The sequence below is a fragment of the Adelges cooleyi genome, unplaced genomic scaffold (genome assembly GCF_023614345.1).
Source record: "Adelges cooleyi isolate 19-005CV unplaced genomic scaffold, UGA_ACOO_1.1 ACOO_flye_CR_arks_rails_tigmint_CR_PRNA_108, whole genome shotgun sequence".
NCBI lineage: Eukaryota > Metazoa > Arthropoda > Insecta > Hemiptera > Adelgidae > Adelges > Adelges cooleyi.
This window is the reverse complement of record NW_026095761.1, coordinates 12,865,992-12,882,906: the sequence shown is the minus strand read 5'-3', so window position 1 is coordinate 12,882,906 and position 16,915 is coordinate 12,865,992. Positions and strand designations below refer to the sequence as shown.

General features: G+C 27.8%; 1 protein-coding gene and 1 long non-coding RNA gene across 2 annotated transcripts; one reads left to right on the top strand and one right to left on the bottom strand.

Annotated features, from left to right (window-relative positions):
* Nucleotides 1–350: 350 nt before the first annotated feature.
* Nucleotides 351–1,922, bottom strand: LOC126847172 (uncharacterized). The gene is made up of 2 exons (XR_007686993.1): nucleotides 1,824–1,922; nucleotides 351–571 (listed from the first exon to the last, which is right to left on the bottom strand). It is a non-coding gene; the product is annotated as an uncharacterized LOC126847172 (long non-coding RNA).
* Nucleotides 1,923–2,047: 125 nt separating this feature from the next.
* Nucleotides 2,048–13,931, top strand: LOC126839929 (F-box only protein 32). The gene is made up of 8 exons (XM_050575392.1): nucleotides 2,048–2,382; nucleotides 2,626–2,682; nucleotides 10,283–10,353; nucleotides 11,350–11,402; nucleotides 11,829–12,015; nucleotides 12,147–12,319; nucleotides 12,924–13,180; nucleotides 13,243–13,931. The coding sequence occupies exons 1-8, from the start codon at nucleotides 2,252–2,254 to the stop codon at nucleotides 13,439–13,441; spliced, it is 1,128 nt and encodes a 375-aa protein (XP_050431349.1). The 5' UTR covers nucleotides 2,048–2,251; the 3' UTR covers nucleotides 13,442–13,931.
* Nucleotides 13,932–16,915: the final 2,984 nt, after the last annotated feature.

Genomic DNA, 16,915 nt, shown 5'->3' with positions numbered 1-16,915 from the left:
AACTGTATTGTTATTTTATTAGTCGACATGCTGCCTTTTTCTCTCTCCACAAAACCATTTTGATATTTATAATAATATCAATCCATTTTTTTTAAATTTACAGCTTAGTTTAATTTGATGTTAAATTTAAAAGTTTTAAATTATTCCCAAAAGGAATGTCGGAATGATAGAACATTAGGTTAGAGACAAATTGTCTAATAACCGATTCAGGACTTCAGCAAAAAGTAATTAGAAATATATGCAGGTAGGTTACTTTATTTTTTAAATGATCATAACAAATGTATTTATATTAATGAGAAGTTCCTATTTACAACAATTTATTATTATTATATGTACATATTTTAACTTAAATCTTCTTTTTCACCTTTAACTTTTCTTGATCTTTTATTTTATCTTCTTTGTCCTCAATGAGATCTTTTTCATTTATTTGGATGTAACACACCGTTGATAATATATTCAGCATTAGTAAATTCTACTTTTGATCCAACTTCTATGCCGTCAACGGTCATGGGACGACGACCACCACCAAAGTCTGTGTGAGGACCCTTACGTGGAAAAATCCTTTCATCAACTATAAATATTAAAAAAATTCGAATTCGTTAAAATTGAGTATGGCGATAAACATTTTTGTCAAATATCTCAATTTTTTTCAATATATATTATGGAAACCCCCCACAAAAAAAAAGTAAAAACCGCTTTCACGTTGCATGTAATTTCTAAGTTGTTATGTCTGAATGCGAATCAAAAAATATCAGAAAAAGAGTCAAAAGATTATTATAGTCAGACGATTGACCCTAAAAAAATTTTGGAAAACACTTTTCACTTACAATAGTAGCGCCGTTACTACTACTATTTATTTATTTGTATAAACGCTATTTGGCTTTTACCACTATAAAATTACATGACATGGTAGTATTAGAAAAACAAAAAAATAAAATACTATTAAATTCAAAATCAACAATTGATGACTTCACTAAAAAATAGTTGCTCGAAAATCATTGGAAACCACCAATAGGCTACAATTTTCTTTATTCAAATCACACGAAAAATGGAACTCTCAGTAAACGATTTTTAAAACAAGAGCATTTAAATAAATATTTCTGGCTTGTTTTGTCACAAATAAACAGAATCAATAATCTCTTTTCCCTATCTTTCCCCGATAATCACTGTATCTATCTATCTAATTCTAGTTATTCAATAAAATTTGATCGAAAACAAAATTTTCGTAATTTTAGTTGTATACGCGACAGGATTGCAGTAGGTAGTGGCGTACTTACGGGGGGGGGGGGTCAAACCCCCCAAGAGCCAAAAAAAAAATTGTGAGTAAGTAATATATTTATTGTATAATTAAACTAAATAAAGAACTTTACGACTCTATTGCTAACTATTATTAAGGGGTTCGATATTGGTAATTATTATTTAAGTTAAAAATAAATGATAAAACAAATCCTAACAGACACTTGTTAGTGTTAATTATATTCATGAAATTTGTTCTGTCATACAGCAAAAAGCATTGTACCCCTTTTTTGGTCCGACTATGAGAACGAGACTTATACAAGAGGGTTAGGGGGCAACATTTATTTTGCATATCATTCCCTAGAAGAAAATTGTAATAGGTACTCTACTGGAATTTTTTTTTAAAATTTAATTTCAATAATTTAACTATAAATCGTCGGTGAAAAACTCTGAAAACCTAATACAAAATACACATATTATGCTAGTTTGCCTAACGAGTTGAGTATAAAGTAGAAAAGTAAGCACCACAGACTATATGAAATTTCATCTAGTCCGTGGTAAGCAGATTAAATAATATACTACTTTACTTGATATTTTAATTAATGGTAAGCGTGGTACCTATCATACAGAAAACATATGACGACAACAGTTATTATTATTGACAATACACTAGAGTTTACGGAACGATCAGCTGTCGGTGTGTTTATATTTTGTTTGCGTTCAGCAGTAGCCGGTTGTGCGCATGTGCAAAATAACATTTTATTATTGTGTGTGTTGATACTGCGCCGTTGTCAGCTCTCTTGTCACTCGCACAGCAATATAGTATGTAGGTAAATAGTAATCTCAAATCTGCAGTCTGTGCTCTAGTCTTTGTTCTTGTGTTGTGCCGTGGGGTCGTGTTGGATTGCAGTCCCCCCCGTAATACGTCTTGTGCTGACCGAAGAAAATACAATTATTTTTTTTTCTTGAACCACAGAGATCATATTAAGTAATTGTTGTCTTTAAAAAGCTAATAATGCCGTTTATATCAAAGGATTGGCGATCTCCGGGAGAAGTATGGGTTAAAACCGAAGAGGGCTGGGAAAAAAAGAAAATCCTGGAGTGCTGTAATTTTCTTCTCGGTCAACAGGAAAATATTTTGACCAGGTACCTATTTACTAATCTACGTTTAATCGAACCATCCAATGCTTATCTTTTTAATGCTTTATCTTTTATGCTTTGTGTTGAGATTTAAAAAAAAGGCACTTTATACCTCTTAAAATTACATAAAAAGTATAATAAATTATATTTTTTAATATCTATATAATATAGAATTATTAATATATTAAAATAAGTATTTATAAAGTTATAATAATGTAGTATATGTGTGTATTACTTTTTTTTATACAGATACTCGGATTCAGAAGACTCTGAAGATTGTGACGATAAAAAGCCAAATGACAATTGGTAAGCGTTTTTAAAATTTTACTTTTTCGGCAGGTACTATGTAAATTATTAACTATTAAAAGTGTATCTATCGTCTTTGAATTTAAATTCATAGCTCTATTTTAATTGGTATTCAATCTGTTGGATTAAAATTATTTTATATAGATTAAGATTTGATTATAAATTGTTAAAAACAAAAAATTACTACCATATTAGTATCCATTGTACTTGCTAATTATTTCTTGGGTATTACAGATTGTAATAAATTAATTAATTCTGCCTTATTTATTAGTTTAATTTGTGAATTTTAGATACATTTTTGTTTAAAACGTGTACATTGTGTACAAGGTATATTAATTAAATAAAAGGGTCTTTGTTTCACTACAATTTCCCATTTATCACTATTATCACTATCTTCTAGTTTTGTAGTTTAAGAAAACTATATAGTGTTTAAATCAAAAGGGCAAAAAAAAGAATTACTCGTGTTCGTTAACACCGTTACATCTTAATGAACCTAAAAGGACTGATTTTTATGTGATTATTCAACCAAATTGTTTAATCACACAGGCCAATATTTTTCTTTAGTCTGTCCTAATTTTTAATTATATATTCTTATATTTTAGTATCTAATATCATCATAGATTTTAATAACGCTACAAAAAAGTTAAATGCAATTGAATTAATTTATTGGCACCTTTTAAATTATTTCATAGGTTTTTTTGAATTCGCACAGTGTGCAGCAGTGCACGCTGCATTCCCTCTCGTTGCACACCGCATTATAGACTATGCTGTATTTTTTTTAGCAACTCATTTTACCAATGAACCTGAAACATGTATAGTTTATTACAGAGTGGAACCTAAAACGGTGCTGCCAAAAAAAACCTATATCTCTACTTTTAGTAAACAGTGGTACTTTCTAACTTATATGTGAACTGAAGCAACCTCTTCATACAATACTAGCGTTAGGGAAATTTTTTATAGAAAACAAGGTTGTTATGGTCATAAAGGTATTTATTACCTATTAATAAAAAGGTTAGGGGTTGGGTGGTTTTTTAATTTTGCTTTACTTAAAAGTATGAGACTAGGTCAAAAAAACTACTAACCCCTATGATAAATCTATTAGGACTAGGCTTCATCAATTTTTATGAGATTTGAACCTAAAATAATCTTAAGATATATCAATGTTCTTGGTTCAGGTCGACAAAATCTACTAAAAAAAACAGTAGCGTGTCAGAATTAAGACTAAAAATAAAAATACTGGTATCACAGCTAATTAAATTATTACTAAATTACTAGTCGCCAAATTTCAGCTAGTATTTTATAATCTTATTATTAAAAAATTATAGGGAATATAAAAAAATTATGATTTTACTTGCAAGACCAAGCTGATTCAAGGCCACTTATGAAGAAGTGCCACTATAGAGAAGACAAGTCTAATACACGGTAAAGTGTATTGTAGCTGAGTAATAAAATCAGTCTCATAAAATGTTTCAATGCGAATCTAGATTATAAAAAGTATTAAATACAGGCATTAAATATGTTAATATTAATAAATTATTATTTTGGGTTTCTTAAAAAAACATTTTTTTTTTAAATGAATTTAACTATATTTTGGAAAGTTATAGCATTGAGTATATTCAATGGTTATAGCGTGCCATAGTTTTTGAGTTAAAAAAAGATCATAATTTTTAGTGTGTCTTTCTTGATTTTAAAAGGAAAGGGATAAACTCTTCTATATATTTTAGCTGTTTTTTTATGCAACATTTTTTACATACATACATTCTTGTGTTTGAATTCTCTGAAATTGGTGAACCGATTTCTTTATGTTTATGTAGTATGATTTCTTCAAGTCTATAAATTAAAAATCGTACCTGAAAAGTAAAGTACTTTATTGGACATTCTAACATTTATTCTAACATTTTAGAAATTCACCCCTTCCCAACCAAATCGAGAAAAATACCCAAATATACTCTGCGCCACGAGAGAAGTAACCCGTTGCTCGACCGAAACGCGTCCAATTCCATATAGTTCACATATTTTTCAATTTAAATTTTAAGCGCTCTATTCATTTTTTAGAAACAGTCGATGAGTTAGCTCCAATTTTGTATGGAATATTTTTTAGTTATAGTACTATCAATAAACCGTCAAATCCATCTAGAAACCATCATTTCATTAGGCCTTTAAGCCCGTTAAGCTTAATGATGATTATCAATAAATGTCGACAACCAATAAAATATCAATAACCATTTCCTTTGAAAGAGTGGAACCTTTTTATTTATTTCACTTTTCTGATCATAGTTTTTGGACTTAAGGTTTGAAAAATTTGATTGAAGTTAGATCTAGAGTGCGGCTGTAACATGAACGATTTTCTCAAAGCTTTTTTCTTTACTAACGAAAAAATAATTAAAAAATGGGAGTAGTACATTTTCAGGTTGCTATTTGAAAACGGAATCAACAGTCAATAGGTACCTAAAATATATTTTCATTATATTGTTAATTGCAATATTATGTAATGAGTAACAACGGCATCAAATGATTAGGTATAGACTGACGATCAATCTCAATCGTGTCCACCATTCATAGTAAAATACAATTTTAAACATATTGTTGTCATTAAACTGCTTTTTTCGATATTTGTATTTCTATCATTAACGGTTCGCATGAATGCGTTTATTTTAAAGTGATAAGTAACTTTCTGTTGTTGCACTCCTATATGGCCTACTCGCTGTACTGGTTTTTTTTTTATAAATATAACAAAATAATTATACGATCGGTATGAAATGGGTTTAAATGAATTAAGTTTTAGAAATGTTTCTTTTAAAAGTGAAAACACATGAAAAGATTTTTTCCCCATCTGCAATCGACCATTTTCGCCGTAACAGCTGTGCAGATGTGACCGCGCCGTTAAGTCCCTTTCCGTTCCCATCATAGGACATAGTATAATGTAGTGTTGTGCGCGCTTTATCATCGGGTACTGTCGGTATCAAGTTCGGTAGTTTTCGGATCGTTTTACGTAAAGGTATAAGGTAAAGATATTAATTATTCAAAAACACGTATTTTTTTAAATCGATTACGGTTTTTCATTATTATCTTCCAACTTTTTTGTACAGATAAAATAATGCAGTCAAAATATTACCCGAGGCTTACGGTATACAAGTTGTTAGTGTTATAAAAATAACTGTATATAATTAGCCTCAATAGCACACTTTTAATGTTAATATTTAAACTGATATTTTTTGGTTGCGTTTTACCAGTTTTTGTATTTTTATTTGTCTAGTGAAAGGTGCTGTGTACAGGGCTGATGCATATTGAGATGTTATTCCAGTCTGGGAAAATATTATATAAGGGAGTAGATACTTTTTATCGGGTTTTTAATTTATAGTGCTTGTATGCAACAACACACTGAGGAAGTACGAACGACGATATACTACCATAAATATTATTTATTTTTGATATAAATGTATTTATGTTTCTGTTAATGTTGGAAATGCGTTATATTACATAGTTTGTGAGCACTATATTTTATTTGGACGGAAAAATAAGAGGTGTCTGGAATCGTTGTATTCGCTGTTAAGATTTCAGTGAAGGAAGGTCCTAATGCTCTAAACAGCTCCAGTGTAAAGAGACACGTTTTATTATTATCTAAAATTATAAATATATGCATTAGTAGTCCGTACTCCAGTACAAAATAAGTATTCTAAACTGTTGCCCGCGTTACAAATTGTGAGGTTCAACCAAACAGTTTTTTGGGGTCATTTAGAGTTGATACAAATACTTACGAGAGAAAACAAAATTGTAAAGTCGACCACCAAGTAAAAAAAATTCGCAATTATTGGTGTTATAATTTTTAATAACACAGTAAAACCAAGATTATTTTTAACACGCTTATATTTTGTATTTTTGAAACAAGGACCGAAATACTTCTAATTTTTTAGCTGAATTAGAATCTAGTTTTGGTTTTTCTTCTAGCACAAATAGATAAAAAAAACAAAAATTTTAAATCGCGTTCAAAGTTGTTCCAAATCAGTTGCAAAACATAATTCGTAATTCTCTAAAGTTTTTTTATTTGAAAAAAAATAGAAACTATAAAGATCACGCTGTAAGTAGGTACCACAAAACTGTGTTCTTTTTACAAACTTTGAAGATTAAAATGTTGATTAAAATTTACTATAACCGTTCAATTAGCAATATGATGTCAAATTTATGGGGTTTAATTAAATATTTTTATTTCCGGTCTTATTTAACTAAGTAGTATTAGTATGTTTAAATACTGTAACGAATACGTTACGTGTAATAAATTTCTGGTGCTTAAAAGGATGGTCTACTTTTTAAAATGATGGTGGTGTGAATATTCTCTATACGTAACGTTTTTATGTTATAACTAATTATAAGTAGGTATAATATTGAATATAATATGTTTTAAGTGCACGAGATGGTATTACTTTTGAATTCCACGTCGCAGAACATTATGTAGGCAGAGTTTGGTTTGTGTTTCTATTATGCAACATTCTACACGTTATACACGTTATGTATGTTGTGTATTTATATAATATAATATTGTAAACATTATATTTCTAACAAATTCGGTTTGTTTCTCGCTATATAGTTAAAACGCTGTAGAAAATTATATTTTAAACTATTTTTTGTTTTTAAACTCGGCCGATAGTATAAATCACAATTCGTTTAATCTACCATATTGTTATATTATGTTTAATATTAATAATTAAGGTACCTGTCGAGCAGTATTAAAAAGAAAATAATTATAATTATTGTAAGCAAACATATGTCAGAGGACTAGTACACAATCTCTAGGAATTGAACTTAAATGTGTTGTATCTTTGTACAGTCTGACAAAAATGTATAACAAGTTATTTTTATATTAAACAATTTCTTCCTTATGGGGTCTGGTACTGAGGCAGTTTTCGGGAACTTTCAGGGATCGTTTTTGATTACTTTTGTGTCTTAACGAACCAAAATTTTCTGATGGCTCGTTAGTAAGTAAGATAAAAATTCGATTTTGTTGTGCTTAACGCAAGAAACGCAATAGAAAAAGTATAAAAACATGCACGCTCCTTACATCGATTAAAAAAAACGAAAAATTATATAAAGTCTTCTTGCATACAGGGACACCAATATCTTTAAAAATTGTGGATATAATTTGAAATGGTTATATATATATATTTATAGGGTTATTCATTAAGGATAAAATACTTGGCACACGCTTAATAATGTATATTATACATAATACGGAATTGGTTTTATTTGTTTTAATAGTATATTAACTACCGGAGGTTAATGGCCATTGGCCGTTAGTTTGTCGCCGTTGCCGGTGCTTTCCTTATTTAAAAATAACTACCTATTCCAGTTGTATGTGTGCAGGTTATTTTTCGTATGGTTATACTTAAGACTATGTTTTTTTATTTGGCTTGAGTCCATTTGTCGAACTGCGGCGTTTTCGAAATGTAATGAAATTGTTGAACTACATCCAGATTTGGAACAAAGGCATGATTCGATATTATGAATCTATGCGAGGCTTTTTTTTGTTTAGGTACATTGTACGTATTTAAATATAGAACAATTTTAAAATCTGCGCATATAAATTTGTGTTTCTAAGAAGACGAATATAAAACACGTAAGAGTTATTTATTGCGTAGAGTTTTTATTAAAGTTTTTGTAAATAGTAATAATAATATGCTTAAAGAAGACAAAGAAAACGACATTCGTCATACTATTTGTGGGTTAATAAATATTCATAATATTTCTATTATTACTTTTTAATAAACGAGAACAGGTGTACAATACAATTAAATAAAAAAAATAACCGGAAATTCTAATTCCCATTTATTGCGTCCTAATTCTACGACTGAAAAAAATCATAAGTGTCATCATAAAAAAACGATTTAATGTAATACAATTGATTTACCTACTTTAATGTAGACGCATCAACTGTTTTTTTTTTTGGTTTGTTGGTCGACAAGATTTACTTTCTCCCACGTTGTTTTCCCACATCATTGACATAATTAGAATTTCGAATATACGCCGTAACGTGTAAAAAACTGTTTTTTTAATTATTTTACAGTATATTTTGTTAAAAAAATTGGACTGTAAAAATCTGTCAAGTTCACATCTAATGATATAATTGGTTGTATGATAGAAATCTAAATGCCACTGCAGCAGTGGGTAATACAATCGTTTAATAATGTTCATAATATTTATATTGCATCTATTAGAATATAGTAGATACAATGAATGATGATAATTAGATTATTCGACGGTATCTAGTAGAATAACTTGAAAAACAATCGTATTACACACTGCAAATATAGTGTGACACTATCGACTATCTATTATCTACAGTGAAAAAAACTATTTACTGTGGAGTTTAACACGCCAATAATTATAGGTCTTAATCATCGTTATCATCAAGCCGTACTTAAATAAAAATATGCGTAACGCAATTATTATGGAGAAAATGTTTTGTCTCTTTCTCTCGACCGTAAACATTTTTCTCTAGCTATCGATTTCTCTTCAACTCTCTTATTAAAGTGAATCAGAGCTTAGGAACATTTAATATTTTCCGTTGGCGTTCCAAATTCAAATAATAATATAGTATTGTACAAGGTTTTGGTAATATTGTCATGTCGGACAACAGAATTTAAACCATCGCTAGGGATCGTATTAAGTTTATTTGATTTTATACACATTTTAATTGCTCATAAAAAAAAATACATCGTTGAACGTTAAATTTGAAGTAGACATGCATAACAGTGCAGTGTACAGAGTACATACCAATTAAGAAGTACCGTATGTATGTACATCAACGGTACAATCATAATCTACTACATATCATATCATATTTACTTAGCAGTTTTATAAACTTATAGTTAGATTTAAATACAATATTCATACAATCGTATACTCTTTCTTTATCCAGAAAACATATTGTACATTGTGTATTCAAATAGTGTTAATTAGTATTGATGAAAAAAAAATACATACGATTCTGAAGTGTTTTTACAAGTACTTAAATACTTTCCAACGTATTATATATATTTTATAAACTGTTATAATATCCTACATAGTTATTTTTTTAAAAATATTTTTGTATCGTGATAACATTGATTTAAACATGTAAATGGTATATCTACTAAATTGATATTACTGAGTTATTTTGTTTATTCCTAGGAGCTTCTAGTTTTGACCCAAACACATGTGTTTTATTGGGTACTAAGCTAACTTAACTAGGTCAACTTCAATTAAAAAACAAAATCGCTGGTCTACCTAATACTTATTATTATAAATTACCCATTATTAACTAAATTCGTGTTTTATATATTATTACACATTTGACCAACAAACCACTAATCAATTACCGTAGAATTTCTGTTGTTACTCAAAATTTTCTATTTGTAAAATTATAAAATAGATAGCAATTGTTTTTATGAGGAAACTTATAAAAAACTATAGTTTATCATTAGACGTAAATTCTAGGTACCTATCAGTAATTGGCATACCTTAGTTTATGCACGGTATTAATTTTATTTAATATATGGTTTTTATAATAATTATATTTTATTTTTCGAATAATTATTTACGCAACATGTATGTTTTTCTTTTAAAGGGACGAAGAAAATGAAGATACTGGCAATAAAATTAAACACATCAGAATGAAATATCCCAGCGAAAGTCAATGTGAGTAATAAAAAAATAATTGTGAATGTGTCTAGTTCTAATGGTATAAATCTATTTTTCCAATATTTACGACTGTACCTATTAAAGGGAATCCCGCAAACATCAATTGATAACATAATAATATTAGGATATGATTATTATTTAAAAATAGTACAGAACATAATTTATTACCTCGCATTCAATTGGTTCCGAACAAAGCTTTTTAAGATAATGCACACACGTCTTATTATATGTTAACCATCTGTTTTACATGTTGTGCTAACACACAGAGTCATTAAGAAAATAGCCTAATTATCCTACAAACGTCCTTCCTTAGTAATTTTGATTTTGTATTGCTCAGACTTCTGTATAATTATATTTTCTTTTCATAAAAAAATTACCTTAATAGTATAATTATCGACTAAAAAAAAAAATTGCTATACAATTAATTGTGTATACTAAACATACCGATTTTTCAAGCAGATATCTGCTAATTAGTTTGTTAATTATGACCAAGCTAATATTATCTCCTACAACTCGATTATTGTTTTAACTTTGGTGGACTTTTTTTTTTTTGCGCCGAGATGAAAGATAACACCACTTTTGTTCTCTTTCAATCCTAAAAAATTTTTAGAGTATAGAAATATAATTAGATATTTATGTTTAGAGTTTAACTTCTAAAAAAATAGTCCAGTTATTTTCAAATTTGTATGGAATATATTATAGTATTATTGTTAAAATAATTACTGAAATCTATGACCTCCCCATCCCACTAAGCCCTGACCCTACTGTGTTCGCTTTTTTATTAAACTTTCTTGTATAGGTAAGTAAACAAAATTAAGTACAAAAGTGGCTATTTGAAAATTAGAAGTCAATGGAAATATAATTCATTTAAAAGGGGAATAATTCTGTATAAATTATTAAAAAATGGATTTATCTCAAAAAATAAATAATTAATAAATAATAATTAAATTATTTGATATAATATATTGTATTTATATACGTGTCGTTTTTCAGATGATGGTGTCATTCAACCACATTGTCATATCACAATTAAGTGTACCAAAGAGGTAAATTTGTTTTGTCCATAATATTATATGCCTTTAGATTTAATTTAATTTATTTACTACTGTTATTAAAAATATATAATAATTTAAATCTGGTATTTTTTAATTTTATTTTCCTTATTTTTTTTTAATACCTTTATCATAGTTTTGTTTTAGAATCTTATAAATCCTAGGATTATAACATTATCAAATATCCTAAAAATCTCTTTATTTCACACTTTTTTTTTACTTAGTTACTACCGCTTAAAGAAACCATAAGCATTAACTAGGTTCATTTCACTCACACAGGGAGTATATATATCTTAATTATATTTTCTGATATATTATTAATGCATACTAAATATCACATAATTTTAGTTTTACTACAAACCAGTGTGATGTTCTTTTTATTGTAACAATAATATGTTATTATATTTTCAAATGTTTCAGATTGCTGGTTTTAATGGTTTAAGCGAAGCGCTTAAACGTTTAGACTTCCGCTCTGCAGTGCACGATATTCGTCGTTTTCACTATATTATAAAACTGCTTGATTTACTCGTTTCGCACAGACTGAATGCGTTATCTGGTTGTGCTCAAAGAGTGCTTTTCAATATAATCGAAGAAGTGGCACGACAAGGTAAGCAAATAAAAAACTCTACCTCTAAAAAAAAAATTTTTTTTTAATATTATCTATTGGAAAATTTTATTTTATTACTATTGAATTTTATTGAACTTGGTTTAAAAAGAAAAATTATTTTTATTATTTAGTTTCGGAGAGTCAACAGAACAAACACATGTTGGATCGTCTACTGAGTCAACTTCGGGAAGTTGTGGAGTGTGCTTGTTGGGGCAGACCTTTAGGCTCGACTATCTTATGGGAACAGCATATGAATAGAATAAACCGTATACACGAAATAGCTGATCGTATTGAGATCAATCAGGTAATTATTATTTGTTATAATATCTTATTGTAAATGTTGGAGGAACCTATAAAATAACAAATTATGTTACGTAGTAAATTATCTTTTATACCTAAGGCAGTCGCAAAATTAGCGGGTAAGATGGAAAATCTTACCCTACTTGATTTGAGCTTGGTAGATTTTTCTGAAATTCTTTACACAAGATATTTTTTGATTTTTTCAATTTCTATTTCTATTGAACCATTTCATATACATCATGAAAATCACAATTTAGTTCTTAAAAACTGAAAAACATGTGGAAAAATAATTTTTTAATTTTTAACAAAATTACACACTATAAATAACATTTTTATCTTCACATGTTTTTTCGGTAAATTATGCACAGTTAATAAAAATTCTAAAATAAAATTGTCATTGACTTTTAAAAGATTAGAATAAAAGGAGCATTAAAAAAAGTAATCTTCTATCTGATTCTACTTTTTTTTTTCATTAAGCAAATAAAGCCACGACAATTAAATCTATAGCGTTAGGTCAGCAACTAGCTTACACCCTGATTAAAAAAAGGTACATATTCTTTTTTTTTTTAAAAAAGATACATATTATACATTGTTTTAATTCGTTTTAGCCTGGCGACAATGATGAACCTAAGTTTCAGCAGTTACCAGAGGAGTGTGTGCGCGAGGTGTTGCTACGGTTGGCAGATCATAGAGATTTAGAACGATCGGCACACGCTTGGGACGTGATGGCTCATTTAGTAGACGAGTTACGCATATGGCGCGAGTTGTGTCAATTTCACTTTAGCCCGCGCCAAATACAATCTGTGATCGACAGTTCACCTACTACCAGCCAAGATTGGCAATCTGTATACCATAAGTTAAGAAAGTGAGTAAAATTTGTGACATTTTTGTTTCGGGATTCGTTACAAATCATTGTCGTTTTATCAGGTGTTATGGATTACGTGAAGAATACGCAGAAATGATCCAATTGTGTCGAAATTGCCGTTGTTTGTTTTGGCACAGTATTGGACATCCTTGTTTCGCTGATTCAGATCCAAACTTTATGGAAAAACTCGAGGACGTAGATAAAAACTCGTTGTATGTACCGATACCGCCACAAGCTTTTCTTAAGTTTTTCTCACTTTAAATATAGTTTCTTGTATTTGACCAAACAAACTTTTCTTTGCAACCGATTGTGTAATTAGCAAGTTCGCAATAATATTAAAATTATAAAATCAAAACAAAAATCTTAAAAGATGTGGAAGGCCAGCTTATAATGTAAGCCTGTATACGTTTTACTCTTTATCTAGCATAAAATATATAATTTAAAAAAAGTCATGTCCATAAATCTCATTTTCTTATTTAATAATGATTTTCGACAATCTACATTGCTCATTTAAGGAAAACATTTCTTATTCTTTATTGTAATTAGCAGTTAAACTTTGAGCAAAAATAATAAAATTTAACTTTTTTGAGTTTCCTAATAATTTTTTATTTCTAGTCACCTCTAATGTGAGTTTATTTTTAATTTTATTAGTTGTACTATTTTAAATTGACCGGGTATTGCAATTTATTATTTTAATTTTTTATGTATGCTGAATAGTTTGTATATTATATCTGTTTTTAATGATGAGATGCATTATTTTGTTTTCAACATTTTGAAATTCAGATTCAACAAAAATACATAATATAATAATAATTAATCATTTCTTGCCATTTACAATTTTTTTTTCTACCAACATTGACGTTGGGCTTATGACAAATTTGAAATTAATAATTTTCAAAAATGTCTGTCGACATAAATATATATTTATACATATGTGTTATATTTGTGAATGAAATGTGATAAGTTTAAAATGACAAAAGAAAAAAAACAATCTTTTTAATATGAGCATACAATATATAATTAAAATAAAGTTTCTTAATTTAAAATATATTTTATGTAATAATTAATAGATTGTTAACATTGTGTATTGATATAATGGTTAAAAATTAAAAAAATTATAAGTATTTGTTTAATACTTTATATTGTGACTGGATTTTATTCGACGAATCAATATAAATAAAAAACAGTAATCTATTTTTGTAGATTAAAATGTAAATTTCTAAGAAATTGTATGTTATCAGATTATATTCTGTGGAAAAGTTCTACATTAAGTTAAGAAAATGCTAGTATTTTACTATAAATAAGTATAATTTGGTTTTCTTTGAATAAAACTTTTACGAACTATACAAAATAAAACAAAATATTATTCTTCAAAAAACTAGTTCATAGTCGTAACATAATTTTTTTATTAAAATTAACTACCAAGTATGTTAAGATATATTATAAATTGTATACCATTGCACATTTATGTCATGTGTAAAATAATAGTGTTCTATAATCATTACCTAAAACTCGTGACACTATGATTAAACATTAAATTAGTTTCCTAATAACACTACTTTTAAGTTGAACAGTTCTTAGGGAAAACTTATTTTCTAAACTAGTTTTAAGTAGATTTCAACGTGTAATAACGTAATAATATGATATATAAAGCAACTAAATATTTTTAGAAGCATAAAAATATATATGTGTTGAATCATAAATGTGCACTTAAATGTAAAAACAAAAAAAAATGTCTTGTTATTAATTTTAGAGTTTATGTTATTTGGGTACCGTTTTTTTTTAATTATTATTTGTTAAGTAATACACTAAAAGTGTTAGATTTTTTTATTTAACTTTACTATTGTGGTCTAAAATCAATTTTATTTTGTGAGTTACGCATTTGGTACCTATGTGATTTTATTTATAATTATTTACATTAACTTTTTTACTTATATCATTTATGTAAAACTGTTTGTTATCAGATATTGTTTTAAAACCATGCATTTTATTATTTGATTTGGTTCTTTTCTTAAAATCTATTAAATTTCTCTTTATTCGTGACTACTTCTGTGTAATTTTTATTCTACAAAAACTATATTATTATTATTAAATTGTTTGAGGATTTGAACGACTCAAATGAACTCATTGAAGGACGTGAAGTATTATACTTAACTAAGTCTTGGGAATGCTCCTTTTTAAAAAGACAACTTGTTCAAACGACAAACGTAAATACTTTATCACCACTCGAAAGAGCAACAAAACTCACTAAAACTGAACGTTTTGACTGGTCAGTTGGGAAATTTATACTTGGTAAAATTAACAAAAATTTAAAAAAAAAGTTTTGTGTTAAAGGGATTACCCTTTGTATGTGAATAGTTTGTTAAATATCAACAAAAATTGCAATGAGTAAAATATTTATTGACAGGTAATTGTGTAAAATTTTATTAGAATTATTTGTTCAGAATAGTATTTTTTAAGAAACTTTTCAAAAATAAAATTAATTTAAAAATAAAAAAATTAACTAATTTCACTAGTGATTTGAAATAATACATCTCTTGAAGAAAAGACGTGATGAACTATAAACAATATGTGCTCTATACCCCCCACCCTCCCTACACATTTGTCACTACCCCAACCGCATTCCTTTTTCTTATTTCTCTTTACCATTTTTTTCCCCTGTGCAACAAATAAGCGTCACCCAAAATGTTCGACAAATCCCCAGCTATATCTAAGTTTTGTCAAAAATTGTACGTGTAAAATATATTTTTTAAAATTACTTATACTTCTATAGTTAATAGTTCGCTTAATTTATGTATTTCACAAAAATATATCACCATCCCTTATGTGTTTTAACTTTATGAACTTAAGGTTTAAACATATTTTATAAACTTTTTAAATTAAGACCAATTTGGTTCCTAAAACATTTTTACTAGTCGATAATTTGTTTTTAATAATGACATTTAAAGTATAATTATTCAAAATTGGTTATCGACCAGGCAAAATTGTCTGCAAATTAATTAAGTTTATAAAGTTTAGATAATAATAGGCATACACGACACCGTTTAAAAATCTTAAGTTCATAGGATTTTTACTCGTAAGGGATGGGGTTATGTGTTTAAAAAATATAATATATTGAGTTCTGGCTGACTCAAGTTTATGAAAAAGTTTAATATATTTTAAGATATTGATACTGGGTCGTAGTTAACCAATCATTCTGTATATAGCCGTTAGGGTAAAATACACGACAAAATATTATTTCATATGTAATTAGCGATTTTGCTCTCAATTCTCAACAATCGCCGATAGTGTGCATACATTTTAGATTCGATCATTGTAAGTACGCAACATTATTAAATTAGTCATCGACATGTATTGAGGTCAGGTAATCCTATATAATATATACATACATAAAATATGAATGCATAATATAAATGCGGTATATGCACCAAAATTGCATATTCCTTTAGGTTGCAAGTTCATGCATTAGTATTAGTTTGTTCCATATAAGATAATCCATAATATATAACCATATCTATTCACAAGACTAGTTAAACGCAATAATAGATTCCTCTCGTATGTCATTTTTTATTTAGCTGTAATATTTATAACGACCTATATATTTTGTACGGTGCGATTAAAATTGAAAACTGGAAATTAATTATTAATATTTTATCGTTGCATTTATCAGTCGCAAATAAACGGTCAAACGTATGTACAGAATGTTATACGTAGTGAATTTTTCTTCGAAAATAC